This window comes from Branchiostoma floridae, chromosome 1 (assembly GCF_000003815.2).
Source record: "Branchiostoma floridae strain S238N-H82 chromosome 1, Bfl_VNyyK, whole genome shotgun sequence".
Lineage (NCBI taxonomy): Eukaryota > Metazoa > Chordata > Leptocardii > Amphioxiformes > Branchiostomatidae > Branchiostoma > Branchiostoma floridae.
Window position 1 is genome coordinate 26777352 of NC_049979.1, and position 20714 is coordinate 26798065.

At 42.1% G+C, this 20714-nt stretch overlaps 2 protein-coding genes across 3 annotated transcripts; both read right to left on the bottom strand.

The window, feature by feature from the left end:
• Window positions 1-1521: 1521 nt before the first annotated feature.
• On the bottom strand, window positions 1522-16179 carry LOC118420436 (zinc finger FYVE domain-containing protein 1-like). Of its 2 annotated transcripts, none has more exons than XM_035827240.1 (11): window positions 15393-16179; window positions 13620-14124; window positions 12802-13037; window positions 11763-11860; window positions 9800-9908; window positions 8665-8762; window positions 7434-7551; window positions 6373-6543; window positions 4664-4841; window positions 2763-2894; window positions 1522-1878 (listed from the first exon to the last, which is right to left on the bottom strand). In XM_035827240.1, the coding sequence occupies exons 1-11, from the start codon at window positions 15993-15995 to the stop codon at window positions 1646-1648; spliced, it is 2481 nt and encodes an 826-aa protein (XP_035683133.1). In that variant the 5' UTR covers window positions 15996-16179; the 3' UTR covers window positions 1522-1645. The 2 variants fall into 2 exon arrangements, with proteins under 2 accessions (XP_035683133.1, XP_035683125.1); XM_035827232.1 differs by having other exon boundaries at window positions 2763-2948; window positions 15393-16178.
• A 2255-nt stretch (window positions 16180-18434) lies between these two features.
• LOC118414346 (F-box/LRR-repeat protein 4-like) lies at window positions 18435-20580 on the bottom strand. The gene has a single exon (XM_035818346.1). The coding sequence runs from the start codon at window positions 20275-20277 to the stop codon at window positions 18535-18537; it is 1743 nt and encodes a 580-aa protein (XP_035674239.1). The 5' UTR covers window positions 20278-20580; the 3' UTR covers window positions 18435-18534.
• Between the last annotated feature and the right edge of the window lie 134 nt (window positions 20581-20714).

Genomic DNA, 20714 nt, shown 5'->3' on the forward strand with positions numbered 1-20714 from the left:
GCATAAGATTATAGAAGTCACTTGTCTACATGATAAACATGTAATAAACTATGTGGTAATTTTGTAGCGGTCAGAAGATTTTAAATGCTTGAGCTATGACTCAATAAAATGCAAATAGGGACACCAATATGCCAGCAGACACAGCAGTGATATCCTGTTAAAACACTCATGTAACGCTAGTTCACCTTTATCCGTGTGGTGACCTTTATCCGTTGTCTTTAAAAACAGCACATTTAGGAGTATGAAGTCTGCTGACTGTGGTTTCAAATTTGCAATATTTTCAAAATGTTCTGATTTGAAACCACAGTCCAATGACTTCATATCCCTAAATACGCAATTCTTTTTATAAACAACTGATATAGGTTATGCTGGGATAAAGGTGAACCAGCGTTACCTACGCATTGCAAACAATTCTGTGTCTGTACAGACTGATTTAGCACCATGTAGAATTTACATAATAGTTATAAACCTTTTCTACCTTCCAGATTATCTTACTCAAACTAGTAGACGTATCTCATCATTTCTGTTCAATCTTAATTTTGGTCCATTTTAAAAGTGTTCAAACAGCTATGCAACAGATACAATAATATGTACCATCACCATCGAGAAATGTTTTCCTAAAACCACAACCAAATTCTGCAACTCAATAAGAAAACCAAGACAATTATTCTATACTTCCAACAAAGTGGATTCGTTGGTTTAATCCAAAGATATTATCATTATAATGGTATTAAATATTTTTTCAAGTAAAACAATAAGGATTCTCAATGCAACAACAACTAGTACAATATAATCTTAATAATTATGGATTGTAATGTCCTTTCAAGTAATTTCACTCTAAAGATAGCTTTTATATTATACAGTTACTTGTAATTTGTTCGTCATTCTGTATCCCATGTAAATCTTGGACCTAAAAGAGAATGAATGTAGTCTGACGGTGGACTTACTTGTGTCAGAGGGGGAGTTACTCCCGTAGTAAGTCCACCCAATTTTGCCATGTTTGAAAACTAGACTACATGTAAGTAACTGTTGGACCAGGTGTTAGTTTTGGTGGACTATTATCGAGAGTAAGGCCTTCATACTAATTCAGACAGTAAGTCCATCTTCAGTCCCCCCTGAGTAAGTCCATTTTCAGACCATTGGACTTACTGTGGGTGAAAAGAGGACTACGGTCCATTGTAAGTCATCCATAGGTCCAAGGATATATGAGAATTCTTTTACACAACCAAAATTAAACTTACTTGCTTACATTTCGGTGTCTATCAGAGCTTCTGACTGGAGTTCTGCTTTTCGTTGCTATATGTAGCCGATGTAGGTGGCGCTTTTGCGACAAGAAGATTCTCCCAAACGTGTCCAAGTTTGTATCCCCCCTCGTCCCGAATCATCACTGGGGTTGACTTTCTTATCCATACACGCCTCTTTATCCTCTTTAATCGCAAAACCTTACCTACATCGGCTACATATAGCGACGAAAAGCAGAACTCCAGTCAGAAGCTCTGAGGAAGGTGTCTGATAGACACCGAAACGTAAGCAAGTTTAATTTTGGTTGTGTAAAAGAATTCTCATAATCTATATTCTACCAACCTGATGAAATTATTTTCGGAACATAGGTCCAAGGTTTCCAAGGGTATGCCTTCTATACATTCTACAAGTCGCCACCTTTCCTGTTACATTCGTTACACACCCTGACGGGATGGTCCCAGCCTCTGGAGGGTACGGGGCGTCGCGCCATGGAGCACTCGTCGCAGAAACCGTTCCCGCACGCCCTGCAGTGGTGCTTGGACATGGTTGGGTCGAACTCCACCTGGCAGCCGTGGCAGAACACGATCTCGCTGTCCGCTATCCAGTACGCAGGGCGGGCTGCGTCCACCATCAATCCTGCAGGGGGAGGGGAGGTATTCACAACTGTCAAGTCAACCTGTGTTTGAGGAGAGCCACACCTAGAGCACGTTATAGATCCCACCACACTTACCAAAAAGAGCAGGGGCCCTTCCCCGTGTGAGTGGTTCAAAACATACAGTCTCATGGCTGCAACTGGGGCAATTACTAATAATCGTATTGAGGTCACCTGAGTGGTGCCGAATGGCAGATCGCTCCAGACCCTTGCGATTTAGCCCCGCATATTGGTAAGCTCCTCGCAATTCAGGCCCTGGCTGCAATGGGACAGTAGTTGGCCCACCCAATGACAACAGCCTGCTCGCCAGTGTCATACCTACCACAATCCAGACTGAATCAATTTCGAATCAGCAGGGAAGCCATATGGTCCAACCACAACATTTGACTCGCGACATCTAACTAATCTCCAAGCAGATCCTATGGTAGCATTAAAGATAGTACCAGTATCAAAAGTTGGCAGAGGAGTGAAGCCAGCCTAAGAGTGTGTATGCTTTGGTGCCCATCTGACTCCCTTTGGCTGGAGATACTCATTTGCCAGCTTTGATACTATCTAACGGCACTGTAGGATCTGCTTGGAGATAAACATCTAAGTTCAACCATCTATCATTAGAAACCTAGGCCAACTCACCACGGTCGTGCTTATAATCCTTTAGCTGCAGTGGGTTAGCACATCGGCAGACAAGAGTGAGTATCACAAGCAACTTGAAGATATAATTTTCATTGGGTGGGCAGACTTCTCTCTTTTCACAACCAGGGGATGAATTGCAAGGAGTTTACAAATTTAAAAATTGATAGATATTACAACTGTTCAATTGCCACCCTTACCCCTAGAGGTAGAGCTAGATACTGCACTACAAAATACCTACCGAGTGGATAGTTGATGGCAGTGGCAGCCACTCCCAGAGTGCTCTGCACGACCTCCCCGACCTTGCGAACCATGACGGTCTTGTCGGCGCCCCCCTCCCCCTCTTCAGCTGGGACGACCTTTGTCTCTGTGCCTTCAGAAACATGGAGGTCAGCTAAGTCAGTTGGATGGTGGGGAAAAATTCCGTCTGGGGAGCCAAGGGATCAAATGAACAGTTCATCAAAACACTGTATAACACTATACTACATCTATGAAATACTTGATGACTTCAAATGAAGGCAGCTTGGAGAGATTGAGCAAACCACTGTTCTGGAAGGTTATTATAGAAACATAGTCATAACTCATAGCTCAGAATGTATCAGGGCTCTAGCCAGCGTCCGTTTTTCCGTCAATTGACGGAAATTTGCTGCGTGTTACGGAAAAATTTTTAAACCAATCCGTCAACTTTGACGGACAAAATACTTGGTGAAAAGCTACAGGCGGCTTGGGGACGCAGTCCACGGCCGTAAAAGCCACACACTGTTTGTTTTGCTATTGTTATGATTGTTGACGAAGTGTGTCGGTGGCCTTTCGCATAGTATTATAATCTCATAAAAGCCAGTTTTTCAAGGTCTTAGTTCAGTCTTTCTAACTCCTGGAATTATAGTGTTTTCGCGACAATGGGAATTGGCTGACGGAAAAAACAGTAGTATAGTAACACTTTATCTAGTTCACCTTTCTCCCCAGCTTAACCTATATTCCCAGCATAACCTTTATTCCTTAGTTTTAAAAACAGGGTATTCAGGTGGTACTATGATATAACTACACGTCAATGACCCAAATTTCTTCCTCAGATCAAATGTTCACTTGCTACTGCTGTTACAGTAGTATACTTTAGTAACATTTAATCTAGTTCATCTTTATCCCCAGCTTAATCTATATTCCGTTGTTTTAAAAACAAGGTATTTAGGTGGTACCATGGCTTCAAATTGCATTATTTTCAAAATGTTGAAGTTTGAAACCATTTGGATTTCCTGACAGGGTCATTTGGGTGGCAGCGGAAGGTACTCATGCCTTGAACGTTAGAATACAAGTCTTTGTCGGTGAATCTACCAACATTGCACAAGGTAATATCAATCATTTACGGCAGATTTGACTTTGACTGGGTCAGTTGAATTTGAGATGATCGAGACAATGTCACTTGGTGAGAGAGATCAGTGGGTACTGAAATCATGTGTAACTTAGGATACTGTAAATGCATTTAAGTTCGCGGGGATTTAATTTCGCGGTAGCGGGAAAATGGACTTTTCGCGGTGGTTTTAATTTCGCGGTAGCACCATGCACTGTAGTCTCTTACTGTTATGGAAAAATGTTCGCGGTGGTTTTAAATTCGCGGTGAAGCGGCCGCCGCGAAAACCGCGAACATTAATCCACCGCGAACATTTCCGCATTTACAGTATATGAGAATTCTTGTACACAACCAAAATTAAACTTACTTGCTTACGTTTTGGTGTTTATCAGACACCTTCCTCAGAGCTTCTGACTGGAGTTCTGCTTCTTGTCGCTATATGATTGTACACGTTTGGGATAAATTTTCTCGTTGCAGAAGCGCCACCTACATCGGCTACATATAGCGACGAGAACCAGAACTCCAGTCAGAAGTTTTGAGGAAGGTGTCTGATAGACACCGAAACGTAAGCAAGTTTAATTTTGGCTGTGTACAAGAATTCTCATATAATTCCTATATTCTACCAACCTGATGAAATTATTTTCGCATGTGTAACTTATTGCTCGTGGTCAATTGATCAACATTTTCTCTATAGTGCGCACATTTCTCCAGTCCCTTGAGTGGCCACTATAGACAGGTTTGACATAATCTTGTAGGGAGACTTAAGGTTCTGTATAGTTCATGTTAATTCCTACCGGCTTGTTTTCTCTCCTTGAAGCAGGTTTCGCACACCCTGACGGGTGCCTCCCCCCACCCCCTCTCGGGCACGGGCAGCTGCCTGGACGAACACTCATCACAGAACCCCTGTCCGCAGGCCCGGCAGTGGTGCTTGGTTTCCGTGGGCTCAAACTCGTGTTTGCAACCCTGGCATTTCTGTGAAAGGTAGTAAACCAGCATGTCAGCGGCATCACTATGGAATTACTCATAGGTCATGGGAACTCATACTAGTCATAGGAACAGCATTAGCTGACTCAAACACAGGGTTCTAGCCAGGATTTCATTTTAGCATAGTGGGAATGGCATGGTAGCGAAACAAACCACCAATCAAGAGATTGGTGTAGAAGGGGGGTCTTGGCTAGCCTGGGTACCCAGGCTAGGTCTTGGCCCCTCTACGGTGAGATTTTGACAATGTAGAGTTAAAAGTTGGCATTGTTAATATCACATATAATTTGAAGGATTTTTTGGTCAGTTTTGAATGGCATATTATCATTTATCAATGGCATATTATCATTTTTTGAATGGCATATTTTTCATTCTTTAGACATTGATTATACACTGTTGAACAAGCATATGATAGCAAAGGACCACTACACTAGCTAAAAGTTGGCGTAGTGGCCCATATTTTAGCATAGTGGTCACAAATTTTAGTGTAGTGGCCCACTAAGCTAAAATGCACTACCTAGATCCCTGAAACACATAGATATAACGAAAAAGAAGTTACTTCCAAGGCTGTCTACAATACCCATCCCTCCGTCCTGGGAGAAATGTTCTTGTGGGACGGACAAAAATTGCACCCTATCCAGTCAAAAAACCTAAACTTCAGCACATGAAACTGATGAAAATGCGTTTTCATAAGCATAAAATGCCAGATTTTACAAGGAAAATCATTGGTTCCAAAGCAATGGGAGGGACAGAAAAAAAAATAAATAAAAAATAAAAAGCTGGAGATAGCTTTGGTTACTTCACACACAAGGAATTTGTACTGAGGAGTACAAGCTACAAATTTTGACAGATTTATTTGATCCACCCATACCGGAAAGAACCCCAACTCTTTTCAATAGTTGTGATGGGTACTTTAAAGTGCTCATGGTATACATTATGAGTTCTCCTCAAACACAAATTCCATCATCACTTCACTCAGGTAAAAACGATCCAAGCTTCAGTAGGATGGTTCCTCGGATACATGTAGGACGTTCAATTCAAATGTTAAATACCTCGTGAATGAGAAAGAGCCCATGGCACTTTTCAAAAAGAGTAGGGTCCTTCCCAGTGTGAGTACATGTAGATCAAATTAGCCTGTCTGAATATGAAGCTTGTACTCTTCAGTATACCAACCTGGTGTGTTAATTACCATCAAGTGGGCACTGATAATGATTGTAATACAAACGTGCAAAACAAAACTCCTGATGTGCCAAAAAGCAGTTACTCATTACAAGCAAATGGATATAGTTTTGAAAATGGTCAGACGTTTCAACTACCATCCACTATTCGTCAGTGACACTGAAGTGATCTGGAAGAAACAGGTCTTTTATACCCTTACTATGAATGAAGACAATTTTAGATGTCCAATAGGAAACATTGGACGACAAATTTAGGCTGAAGACAATTTGAATTCCGATATAAAACAAAGGTACGGCAATGTCAAGCTGAAGACAATTTGGATTTCAATGGGGAAAAAACTCACAGTGATTCTCGCATTAGGCACCCAGTATGCCGGTGCGATCTGGTCCGCCACCCAGCTGCCCAGCATCTTGGAGGGTTTCGCGCTCAGCTCTCCTACTGTGCCTGCCACGTGATGTACCCCGTCAATCAGTCTCCGGGCAGCGTTATGGGTCCCCTGTAGCACGCGAGCGCCCTGCAGCGCAAACAGGTTTGGTTACTGTAAATGCATTTAAATTTGCGGAGATTTAATTTTGCAGTAGTCAGAAAAAGGACTTTTTGTGGTGGTTTTAAGTTTACGGTAGCACCATGCACTGTAGTCTCTTACTGCCATGGAAAAATGTTCGTGGTGGTTTTGAGTTCGCGGTGAAGCGACCACCAGGAAAAGCGCAAACATCAAATAAACCACTGCAAAAGTTTCTGCATTTACAGTATTTAGATACATCTTTTTTTACAAGATTGTTCAGAGCAAGGTCAAAAGACCACTTCAATAGTTCAAGGCAATGAACTAAGAAGTTTGAAACAATTGTGCACGGAGACAGTGGTGGACATTTGTTTTGAAGGCTTATAAGTTGTAGACAGGAAAGAAACAGTTGTCGTCAAGAGAGTTCCATTATTTGGCTGTCCGGGTAAAGAAACTGTTACTACACAGTAGAAGGACTTGGCAATGATAATTTGATGCAAAATTTTTTTTCCTCAAATCTTTTGTCTTGTGACAACACTGCAAGCAAACATTATAGCATAAAGAATGGGGGCAGTTTTATGTTTCAACATCCTTATGTTCCATTATGATCAAACGCTTTCCTTTAACCCTATCTATAGGGGTGTAAGGGTAAAAGGAAATCTAAACCGAAGATTGAAATTCTTAGTAGTACTATGCTATGCTAAATATACCATTATGCCCAAAATCGCCATGGATAATTGGGACCTCAATATTAACAAATCCATCCAAAGGGTCTGTGTGATACACGCAGAGGCTGACAACTGCAATACCCCCAGAGTTGAACTTCCTTCCAGGAGGTAGCAGTATTTGGATGCATGATTCACTGAACCTAGTAAGTAATAGGAAACAATGAGATAACCTACCCCTGGCCACACATGCCTGATCTCAGTGCGGACTGCACTGTCCACAGGATCAGTATTTCCATACCAGTACTGCCGGCTGCGGTAGATGATTCCATGATTGGGGCACTCCAAAACATACCTGAAGGATGGAGAGAACACAGCTTTTAGATAATGGCAGGGACTGCAGGGCTCTGAATGATACTTTTTTCTGCATACCTGCACTGGTGCAGGCAACATTGAAAATTACCTACACCAGAAAAATTTTACCTGCACCACTATGAACTAAGGAAGTATGGATCATACTAAAATTGTTCAGAAACATTGCTATTTTGTCTTTTATACTTTATAGTTAGTAGCATTCAATGTAGCTGATAACAATCCATATACACCTTCATCATATTAGATTCATGTATAAGACGCAGTACATGGACCAGTGCAGGTTAGGTGCGGTTGACATCAGAAACGCCTGCACAGCTCCAATTCTACCTGCACTAACCTGCATATGCAGGTGGTATTTCGAGCCCTGGACTGGGATTTCTTAAGTAACTGATAACTCTAAAAATTGTCAGCAGTTTTAAGTTTGCTTCCTTTCATATTTCTACTGTAACAATGATTCCAAACTTTCAACCTCAATAAATGACACAGAAAACGCCTGATTTTCAATCTCAATGCCACCAAAATTAAATATCGCAAGTTTACTTTAAACACAATCATAACCTTCAGTCCTGGTCATTCATGTACCATCGTGACTTTGATAAAAGACATAAAAGTTGTTACAGATGTTCCGGACCAGGTGATATTTTGGGTTATCACACAGGTTTCTACTTGTATCACACGGGCTTCCTTAGAATCACCAATCGCATTTTAATAATCAAGCACATCGAGTGTGCCGAGGTCGCAAATTCGAATAATATTATGCAAACATTGGGATTGCTTTTACATACAAGGACAACTTCTTGTGCATTTTTCATTGAAATGTGTTTTTTCTCGGGTGGGGATGACATAAATAAAATACAACACGGTGTACTCCGCATCACCCTAGTCTATGAACTCTCGTGGGTCGTATCACCCTGGTTCCTGGTCGTATCACCTGGTTCCAGGGGTGATATGGAATACACCATCATGTTTTATTATACAGCTAATCTTTGCCTATAGTATTGTTTCTCAAAGTAGCCATCATATACTTGTTCCAGTGGTTGCAGAGACACACACTTAAGTCCTAAGTTAGGATTGAGTAAGCAGTTGCACGTACCCAGACCAGGCATACTTGGCCAGCCCAAACCATGTGGAATCAGATGCAGCTGCCACCTTGGGCACCACCACTACCTGCTTACCATTGTGGAAGCACTCCTAGTGGGAGGGGGGCAGAAGATTCAAGTCATATTTTTGGTGATAAACACAGAACATAGAAACAACAATTAATTTTGATCGGGGTGTCTCCAGGACCCATACTTTCATCCTGAAAAAAATTTGTTTGTTGGGACAGAAAAAAATTCCACTCCATTTAAAAAAAATCTGAACTTCATGATAGGGAAATGATGAAAACATATTTTGTAAGCTTAAAGGACAGATTGACAACAAAAACTTTTTTTTTCTACGCATAAGCCCTAGTCGTCAGCTTAGCGGTTATGCTGTTCATTCAAATCCCAAACAATGAGTGGGACATAAAGAAACTTGAGATACTGTACAATGTACAAGGCTATATAAATCCATGGACTGAGGCAGTAATTTATTTTTCAATCAGGTAAAAGTTAGGAAGGGTTGTAATTCTTTGTAAGCTGCAGTCCTAAATGATGAAGTACCCTGCAGTTAACAACCACAGTATCGGTACTGGAATCTTACTGATTAATTAGTACTGACAGTAACCAACAATTGTGGATTGCCTCCGGGTCAGTTGAATTAGAGACACACACTAAGGCCCAATCTACACACAGTTTTTACCGATATCTGTGGAGATGTCGGGAGGGATCTAGAATGTAGGGGGCCGGACACCCATAGCGCTTGCAGTCGACATAAACATATAGCGCGATTTTCCAAATGGCGTTATATGCTAATGAGCCTTCCCGAAGTTGGGAAGCATCTACACGCGCGCGAAGCTGTCGGGGACCCTTGCTAAGCTATCGGCAAGGTATCGTACGAATGGTCCGGACCTTTCCGGAGAAATTTTCCCGATATCGTAATGGCGATATAGTAGTTCCATCTAGACGATGAAAAAAAGCTGTCGGCGAGAGGTTGTAGGCTTGCCGATATCGGGAAAAAATGTGTGTAGATCGTGCCTAAGAGTCAGTAATGTAAATTTTAAGTCAGTAACTGACACATTGCTATAAATAAAACTGGCTCCACATGAAGCAGAACCAACAGGGCAGACTGTCAAAGGGTGAACGCACCTTGCAGGTGTAGATCCTGTTGTCGTACTGGTGCTGGTACTGACACCTGTCACCTGACTTGTGAGGAATGTCCTCCTTCTCATGGCTCATGCTCAAGCTGCACCTGGCACTGCAGAAGGGGAGAGCAAGTTCAAGGTCAGCCTTATGACCAAAATGAAGATTCTTTACCTTTAAGCTGCCAATCCTATATGTTGGGTTGTACACGTTTTTTTGTTCCTTTGTAACAAAGTTGTGAAAAATGTTGGCCTTATTACCTTTGCCAGAATGGCTAAGGTTATGTTTTGGGCTTGTGAGTCTGTGTGTGTGTCTGTGTGTTAACAGCATAACTCGAGAAGCCTTGGATGGATCCCGATGATATTTGGTAGGTGGGTAGGGGTCGGGAAAACGAAGGTCATGTTCGATAATGGGCCCCCTAGCGGCTTGCTAAGGTACTGCAGCGGAAACTCAATTTTTTATATCTCGTGTTCTGGACATGCTGTGGTCATGATTTTTGAGTGGTAGATAGTCCTCGAGGCAGAGAGTAAGTGCTGTGAGTTTGGCCCCCCTAGCGGCTTTTTTGGAACTGCAGGCGCCGGTTTCCTTTCAAACTTTGGACGAGAATAACTCTACAACGTGTTGACGAATCGTCATGATTTTTGGTATGTAGATAGAATGAGTGATGACTTACATAATGGTATACTAATTATGCAAATCAACAGCTAATTTGCATAATTAATGAGGAAAATTCATAAATCCACTGCATTCCATGATAGGACTTTCAAACTTGTCACATATGTAGCTGGGAAGGAGAGAAATGTCGATAGATATCAATTATGCAAATGATGGCCTCATTTGCATAATTAATGAGAAAATATGAAGATGTTGACGGATCATCATGTTTTTTGGTATGTAGGTAGCGTAAGTGCATAATTAATGAGGATATTTTATAAATTCACTACGTTCCATGATAGGACTTTAAAACTTGTCACATATGTAGCTGAGAAAGAGAGAAATGTCAATACATATTTATCATGCAAATGATGATCTCATTTGCATAATTAATGAGAAAATGTGAACGTGTTGACGGATCGTCATGATTTTTGGCATGTAGATAGCCTAAGTGAAGACTTATATAATGTGATACTTATTATGCAAATTAACAGCTAATTTGCATAATTGATGAGGAAAAGTTTATAAATCCACTGCATTCCATTATAGTACTTTCATCAAAGTTGTCACATATGTAACTGAGAAAGAGGGAAGAGAGTAAGAGGTGTATTTAAAGACTTTGAAAGAGAATAAGTCAAGAATGGATCAAAGGATCATCATGATTTCTGGTATGCTAATAGCTTAAGTTATGCTTGATACAATTTGATATCAATTAATTGTAACTTGGGATCTAATTTGCATAATCAATGCCGAAATTTTATAAACCAACTCCAAGCAAAATGAAATGAGTAACGCATTTGTCTACAGACATCATTCTACATAACAAACCTGGTTTATTTGGCAAAGGTATGTGTTCGTGGAACTCTAGTTTAGCCCTCAAACTGCAGTAAATAGTTCTTCTGAGAGCAGGGCTCGAAATCATCATCATCGCTGGCTGCTTGCATATGTAGGTCAGTGCAGGTAAAATTGGAGCTGTGCAGGTATTTCTGATGTCTACCTGTACCTAACCTGCACAGGTCCAGGCAATGTTACTGAGTTTAAATATACATGTACTGTGTACTATATACTTCCTAAATTCGGAGTGGTGCAGGTAAAATTTGTCTGGTGCAGGTACATTTGTAATTTCCAATTTTACCTGCACCAGTGCAGGTATGCAGAAACAAATTTTGAGCCCTGTCATATAGATTTAAAAAAAAAGATGCTATAATGCTCACTCCATTGTGGTTTTACCGTGCATGCTAAGATGACCTACGCTGTGAAAAGATCTTGGTGTGAGCACTACTGATGAGCATATGAGCACACATGTTTTCCTCACCTGCAGGACATACATGTTGATCCACACGTGAAGTACGCATCAGGGAATGTGCTGGGAACTGAGCGCTCGATGTCACCGCTGAACTTTTCATTCAGAACCTTTTGAGAGGGAAAAGAAAAATATCCTGTCATCAACTGATCATAGAGGCTTGTATGTAATAAATTTAGATGACTAATGGGCATGCCAAGATTTCTGTACAGGGTTGGACAAGTTTTCTAAAATTGACTTGTCCTATCAGGCAAGTACTTAAAAAATTCACTTGCCCGAACCAACTTTTCACTTGCCCGAAATTTAGATAACATTTTTCTACGTATTTTCATGGCCTCAATGGAATTCTTGTTATTGGCTCTATTTTCTGTGTTAACCAATGCTTGATGCCATGACTGTGAAAAGTAGCAAGTACATCAAAATCTCACTCAATGGAGAAAAGCTAACTTGCCCGATCGGGCAAGTGGGGAAGGACATGCGCTTGACCGATTGGCATTTTCACTTGCCCGGGACAATAGGGCTAGTGGACTGTCATGTCCAACCCTGCTGTACATGGTTCTAGTCCTGCCCACCAAGGGGTTTCTTTTGAATTCAGAGTGAGATAAGGATTGGTCAGTTATCAGACGACATAATTCTAGTCCCAGTACAGAGGATCCAAGATAGGAGCAGTTCAAGAGGATTGGTCAGAATAGGTCACATGATGCATGTTCCTAATCTGGTACCACAACACTTTGGGCAACTGCCTTAAATCAATTACACAAAAAGGCTAGGCAGTACTAAGAAGGAGAAGGAGAACACTTTGAGTTGTTATATCACCTGGGCGACCCGTTTATACTCAATGACATTTGCATTAAATTGTCTCACATTTGACATGAAGAATGTATTCAGAACACGGGCACTTGTCTTTGAAGACCAAAATTTAAGAAATCAAATTAATCACAAATGGCCAAATACCTGACTAGCCCCAAGGCCCAACCTGTGCGGCCGAAGGGCTCTAGAAACAGAGATCTGCACTGATTAGTTAAAAGGGGGATGATTGTAACTTCTTTACCTTCAATGCATGGAAGATGACAGCAGGCGATCGTGGCGAGCGTACAGTGCCGTTATTCAGGTGTTTTTTGACAGCCGACTGCAGGCCTTTGAAATCAGTGGGAGGTGTCTTAGTCCTGGTCCCTATGTACTCTATGGAGCTGAAGGCATCGGGGTGAAGCTTCAACTCCTTGAAACGTTCCTTAAGCAGCATCTCAGGTGTCTTGGACGGCTGACCATGGCAGTCACGGGGCTGGTCTGAAAGTGAAATTGATATCGATCCAGCTACTCTTCCATTGGTCATGACAGAGAAGACAGACACTATGTTATGTCACATATAATAAGTGTTTGCATTTTTTACTCTTACAGAGCTTCAAACACAAATTCCAGCTTTACTCTGCTGTTCCAACCACAAACTCAAAGACAAGTTGCAAACTTCATTTTTTACCGTGCCACAAAATTCAACCGAAAATAATTTCATCAGGTTTGTAGGATCAAGGACGTTTGATATAACGTCTTTGGTAGACTATAGGATATAGGAGAATTCTTTTCCACAACCAGTAGGTACTTACTTTGCTTACCCCAGTGATGAACTGGGACGAGGGGGGATACAAGCTTAGCCGCATTTGGGATTGTTTTCTTGTCACAAAAGCGCCACCTACATTGGCTACTTATATAGCGGCGAGAAGCAGAACTCTAGTTAGAAGCTCTGAGGAAGGTATCTAAGAGTCATCGAAACGTTACGTAAAGCCAAGTAAGTACTACATACTGGTCATGAAAAAGAATTCTCCTATATCCCACAAAATTCAAGTGCCTCCAACTTAAACCAATTTACGGTACCTGCTCCCAGGACCTCAGTATGCTGCGTCTCGTGGAAGATGATAACTGATGGTCCCAACGTGGAGAGAGGAACGTCCATCCTGCATCTCTCCGAAACAGCTCTCAGCTCCTGGGTGAAGTGCTGCTGGTACGCGCACGACGCGTCCCCGAGAAAACGGAACAGGTCGTTGTGTAACCTGTCCGCTCTCGTCCTGTAGATGATCACGTCCGAGATGGCCAGCACTTTCAGCAGCAGTCTCGTACGCTGGTTCTGATTGGACGTCACCCCTAGCAACCCTTCCGTGTCCACGGTGATGGTTAGCGTGGCGGGATCGAAGGCCGCCCACACTCCCACCGTGCATGAGGACTGGTGATAGGACGTGTTGAAGACTTGGCAGCCGTGGAAGAACGCAGCGTTCATGGTGTGGGACTTGCCGTCGCCGGTGTTACCAAATATAGAGACCACCTTTACCAGGGCCTTGGAGTCACACCCAAGCTTGTCCAGAAACTCTGTTTCATTAGCAACCTGTATGGAATAAGGTCAAGAAGAAGAAGAATATTCTTAGAAGGTACAAAAACCTAAACCCTTTTGATGTTATTGAATATCGATCCTTACAAAGCATTTACTAGTATTACTGAGTCCTGCCGCCAGGTAATTATAAGCAAGTTATTTTTTCCTGTGACATCATGATAAACATGTACGTGGCTGCCGTGGCACTGTGACTTGTGAAAACAAAGGACTGGTTGACATGAGGCCAAAAAATGACTGTGTCCTAAAAATGTCCTACAACGTTTGACCTACTAGTAGTAGTACATGTACTATGTTTGACCAGTGTCCTAGGACACATTTTTCACTTCTAGAGGTGCCACACTGCCTCGTTTTCGTTTTTACACAAGCAAAAACAAAAGTCCTACGACATGCGCCGTGCGTCAAACGCTGGACATTTTTAGGACAAGTCATTTTTTGGCCTTGTGTAAACTGGCCCAAATTGTTTGAGAATCAGAAAGGCAAACATAATGAAAACTTAATATGCAAGTTGTTTGCTAAAAATAATGTGATTCAGTTAACTACTAAGTTCCAAACCAGCTGCCATGACTTAAAGTTAAAAGTAGTTGCTTGTAATCAGGGAACAGATGACATGAGCACTTAGTACTAGATTTGTAGTACTTAAATCTGGCCTACTATACCTGGAAGGGATCAAGCAGAGGGAAAGGATTTTTCCATTGTTTGGAAACAATAGCCCCACCTGGCACAGGTGGGGTGCATGGTGAACCAATTTGAAGTCAAGTCAAATTTGGAAGTTTTATGCTTTGACATGATAACGTTCATAAAGTATGCAAAATCTTAAAGTATATAAATCATAACTTACGTTGGTATGACTGGTAAAGTTGTCATAATGTAAAGCATATCTTATTACCTGTGTATTTAACCTTAATGGAAGTAGAATAAGTAAATATTATGAATCATGAAATTGAATACAAACCAGATTATGAATATGACAGAAATGCAATGGATGTTACTGTTGTTTACTGCTTGAATGGGTTTTGAAAATGACTTTTATTTTTGATGATTTTCGAATGTTATAATTATAACGACCCTAAATAGGTTAAGTACAGTAATATAATTTCAGAATCAAACACCTTGATGACTTAAGTATTTAGCTCAAAGTTTATACTTACGATGGTCTGTGCAAAATAATTACATTTTACAAGTTGTTTATGTAGATATTAAGTCATTTCACATCATGAAGTGCGTAACCTTTGTTTTTATGATTGACAAATTATGAACCTCACCTGTAATTTTTCAAACTCGTCCACCAGTAGGAACGACTGTACGTCCACGTTAGGCGCCAGGGTGGCTACCTGGTCCCCGCTGGCTGCCGTAAGCCCCGGCCCTTCCGCTGAGAACGCGGGCGGCTCTTCGAGTGTAGGAAGAGGGAGGCTGCTCAGGGCATCGGCAAGAACCTCCGCCTCATCGGAGGAACCGTCTGCGTCCAGGCGGGGTACCGTTTCGGGGTCGACCGGCGGGGGTTCGACGTCTTGCGGTGCGAGCTGCACCAGCTTGTGATTCCGGCGGGTACACTTCACCAACTGTCTCTTCTTACAGGCAGCACACACGTTCACCCTGCACTGTTCGCACCACAGAACGGCACGGTTGTGGGGATCGCACCACAGATCACACCGGCCGGGCTCGCCCTCTTTCAGCCTCCTTCTATCGTGGAAAACAAACTTGGCCGTTTCGTGCAGCTGGGCTTCGCAGCTCTCGCACTGCATCGTCCCGCACTCCTCGCACTCGTACACCGCTTGCGACCCCGTACACGCGAACTTCTCCTGACAGATGTGTCCCACGTTACCTAAGGGTGCAGGCGACGCTTTGGGCTTCTCTGGACCGGGCATTTTTGGCTTATTTCATGGGTAAAACCCGATGGTTATTTTGAGAATATTCTGTTGTGTCATCCGACTCAGCTGACCTCATCGATTGCATCAAGAAAACAAAAATCACGTGATTATTTACGATGACGTTTCTGGAATGTCCCATTATTAAAAAGAGGGGTGTTGCTAGCTATTCCAAATATCATGTAATAATGAAATTAGGGTCATTCTGATTTTATTTTATTTTTATGTACTATATGGATGAAATACTTTAAGCACATCAAAATAGATGCGTGCATGCAAAGAATAAAAAGTTGGGCAAAAAAAAAAACATTGCCTTCATTATGAAACTCATTGTGATGGGGAACTTTGAACAAATGGCTATATACACAAAGTATGTTAAGTTTTTAGTACAGTCAAACCTGTCTATAGCGGCCACTCAAGGGACTGGTCAAAATTGGCCACTATAGAGAGGTGGTCCCTATAGAGAATATGCTAATTAATTGACCACAAGCAATAAGTTACACATGGTTTTAGTACCCACTGATCTTTATTCACATAATACAGTACTGTACATGTACTGCAATGATTTTTACACTATATGTATTAAGAAAATAAAAGCTATAAAAAGTTTTAAATGTTCTACAGTTTATATTGTCTGAAGAGACCGGTATCGTCATATTTCTTTGATCTTTAGTCTTGTATCCTTTGATACTTCGCCGTCCGTGTGTTCCCTCCCGCGTTCACACGTCAGGTTCGCCCATTATGCTAATGTGGTACTCACAAGAAAAGTCTCGTCATTTTAGACTTATCTCTTAATAAATGTAAGAAAAATCCACCATAGCCTGAAGTTCATATTATTTTGTCTTTGTAACAATTCATTCAGAAAGTTTTTGTGATGAAAATTAACCTAAGCGGTAGTGTATTAGAACGTATCTTTAACGCAATTTACCTCCGTAATATTGGTGTCGTCTATTTACCTTATATGACCTCGTTTGTCGGCGGGTATGGGTAGCGCCAGTTTACGAAGTTTTGTTTTGAAAATAAATCAAAGAGGTTTTAAATCCGGCGTAGGGTGACCATACGGCAGCTGTATATAGCCGATCGCGTGCCGAAACATAGATCAGCGGTCCGCGTGGCCGTTATCGGCAGTGTTTTTGTACCTGCGGGACCGGAAATCGTGTGGCCGTGGCCGCGTTGGACAGGTGGCCGCTAAGCCTATTTCTTAATCATTACGAATCCAAGGGACCGACAAAAAGTGGCCACTATGGGCAGGTGGCCGTTATGCAAAGGTGGCCGCTAATACAGGTTTGACTGTATATCAAACAATAAATCCTTTCATATCTACTTTGACTTTGGAAATGAATTAGGTATCATATTTTTTATAATCTGTTCTCCTATAATTTTTTGTATACTATTTAGGAAAACTCCAGGCAATTCTTGAGAGATGATTTCTTTGCAAAGAAATGGTAGGAAAAGCTTCTATGCTATGTTGCCCTAAGTAATGCATAACGACAATAAAAAAGTAACTGTAACCTAAATGAATGACAGGCAAGCTTTCATGCTAAATGTACCGTAAGGTCTCTTTATTATGAACTCGAACAATATTCTGCTATCATCAGTTTAACCACTTTGACATATGATTAATTCATTTGACAATATACATCCCTGATATAAACTTTGTCACTTAATGATGTGGCTACCTGAACTTACAATATCATGACTAGTAATCTATTTGCTTTGAATTACCTGTAATAACTTACACAATAAGATACAAATGGTCCAACTTACTACATGTAGTAGTATAGGCCTGAGCAACTACATCTCTGATTAATAATATGGGGATGACCCATACCAGTTATCCAACATGAGGATTGTACACAAAATACCATACGGTAGTAATAAAAATTAAACTGCTTACATCACAAAATTTCAGTAGTATTCAATGGACTTAGACGTTTACACAAAATAATTTATACTGTCTTTCACAGCGGTTTCAAAACTTATTACTTTAAAGTCATTATGCTACCGCACCTAGAGTGCCTGGTATTGTCTTGTGTAATGATAAAAGTCAAACATGTACATGTGACCACATCTACATAAGGACAACATGGCCTTAGTGACAACTTTTTAGTGGTCCCATACAAGTTAGACTTCTCGGGCAGTTTTGACTGTACATGTAGATTTGTAATTGTAAAATTACATTTAATCTGAGTCAAAGCAACTAGCTTTCACTAAAACTTTTTATTATACTGATGTCACATATGATGAACACCTAAATCAAAATTAAATTCTTATTCATCTATTACATGTAATTGCTATATATATTCTATACATGCATCTATGAAACACTTAATTATACCCAAGTGCTCTGTTTGCATAGTCTGTATTTTATAAAATCTGAGTAGAGATAAAATATTCTGATTATTTGACATAATTTTTTACACATCTTTTAAGAATAATCTGCTTACTGATGACTTCTCTTAAATTATCAAATATACAAATAACCCTGTTTTCTGTAGAATACACTTATTTCATACTTGTAACCCCAAAACATTGACATCTAGGTATTTTGGAAGCTTTTTCTGAGAGCAACATCCGGGAATGCCATCTTCCATTTATAAACCATAGCAAAGTCCAACTGAGAACAGAAAGATATGTCAAAGAAGGACAGCTTCTTGCAGGAGTTTAGAACAGCGAGAGCACCGTCCGGAGATACCATCCGTGTCCCCAGGATGTCCAGCTGTTCTAAGTCCCTGCAGTGTTTAGCCAGGGCGAATAGGTCATTGTCGCTGACCGTTCGATTAGCGGTGACAAACAGCTTTTTCAACAGGTGGCAGCTTTGTGCGAGGGACACGAAACAGCCCGTGTTGGAGCGTAACTCGGGACACCAACCGAGGTCAAGTTCCAACAGCAGGCTGCAGCCGCTAGCCAGCGCCCTCAGCCCAATGTTGGTCAGCGACCTGCATCGCCAGAAATCTACAGCTTTCAGCTGGGGGCAGTGTTGAGCAAGGTCAATCGCAACGTCATCCATGCCGTCGCAACTCTTACAACCTCCCAGGTTCAAGTACTCTAACCCTGGGTTGTTTCTGATGATGGATCTGACAGTGCTTCCAACAACGCTGGTGCGATACAGATTCAACCTTCTCAGGGACGTGAAGTTTGCCACCTGTTGAAAGGCTGTGTCATGCAGATAAGTGCACGATGACAGGTCAAGCTCCTGTAACAGTGGACAGCTAACCCCTACGGCTCTTAGACAATCTGCGTAGAGAAACCGAGAACAGGCGAGCCTAAGGCACGTCAGCTCGCTGCCACAGTGCTCTAGAAACTCGTTAAACGTACGACCCTTTATCATATCGTATCTACCGCACCAGGAAAGGCTTAACTGCTGCAGGTGTGAGCAGCGGATTTGAAGGCACTTGAGTACGTAGTCATCTACCTGGGACCAGTAAGGCTGCAAGTCTAAGTCAGTGTACTGGAGCGGGTCGTAACAGTGGTGCATCAAAAAGCTACAAGACAACGCTGCACTACAAAGGCTTGGCATATCCAGATAACTAAGTATCAACTGGATAACCTCGCTGGGGAGGATGTCAAAGTAACCGTTATTCCCGGGCGCACTCTTCTTGTCGACGAGCATCAAGTCTCTGAGCATCTTCTCTGTAGCGGAGATCCCTGGGTCGGGGTAGAGATGTCTGCTGGGATGGTCAGACGAGTTCTGGAGCTCTTTACACTCGAGGATACCGTAGAGCTTCACCGCGTCCAGTTCAGTGTAGTATTCCAAGAGCTTCTGGTTGACCTCTAAGCGGATCAGATTGGTGGCGAACGGACATGGGTTGAGAGGTGGCGAGAACTCCCTGGGCCTGGCGGGTAAGCTCTCTGGCTGCCCCGCCCACAGTGTCGCCCATTCCACGTCCTCGGGAGGGTCCAGTTCCTCGAAGTCTTTCGGAGAGGTGTTGCACGCAAGGATCTTCACCACGGAACCGGGATTGTAGGTTTCGAAGATGTCGATCCGACTCGGATACACCCTCTCTTCAAACAGGAGCTCAATGTAGTCCTGGCTGCGGAATGTTATCGGGGCGCGGTTGATAGGCTTCCGTGCGGACGGACAACTCTTCCACCAGGGTCCGTAGGTGCGGAATACGCAAGCCTGCGTGAAGTCGCCGTACCCGGGAAAGACGTTGGGCGGTCCCGCCAGGTTTGAGGCCACATAGGACATGCTGCCGTCGTAGCCATATTGGGAGCTAAAGTCCACCACCTCGATTGCATGCTGGTGAACATACCCAGCCTTCACATCCTCTTCATTCATTATTATAGGTGTCTTCCAAACACACTTTCAGGTCTTCCCTTGGGAGTTGTAGTTGTGGTACTTTCAGAACTGCTGACTTTGGAGCTATAAGGGCATAGGTCACCATACACACCTAGATGACTCCAAAATCACCCAGCAACTCTCTTGATGAGCCAGCGAGATTAATTTGCTTAAGACAGCCCTTTAGCTTGTCATCTCGTGACATCTCTGTGTACAGTGACCATGTCAACAAACCACTAAATGAGTCATCAGATGAAGACTGCACACATGTACAGTCAGATCGCTCCTCTCTTCTGGCTTGGACGTTACCAAAGATATCTCAGACATGAAACTCAAGAGTTCTAGATTACATGACGTCCATTTTTCGTACTGTACTTGGCTAGAAACGTTTATTTTCCATGAATAGAGATTTCATTCCCCCTCTCACCTGCCCAAGT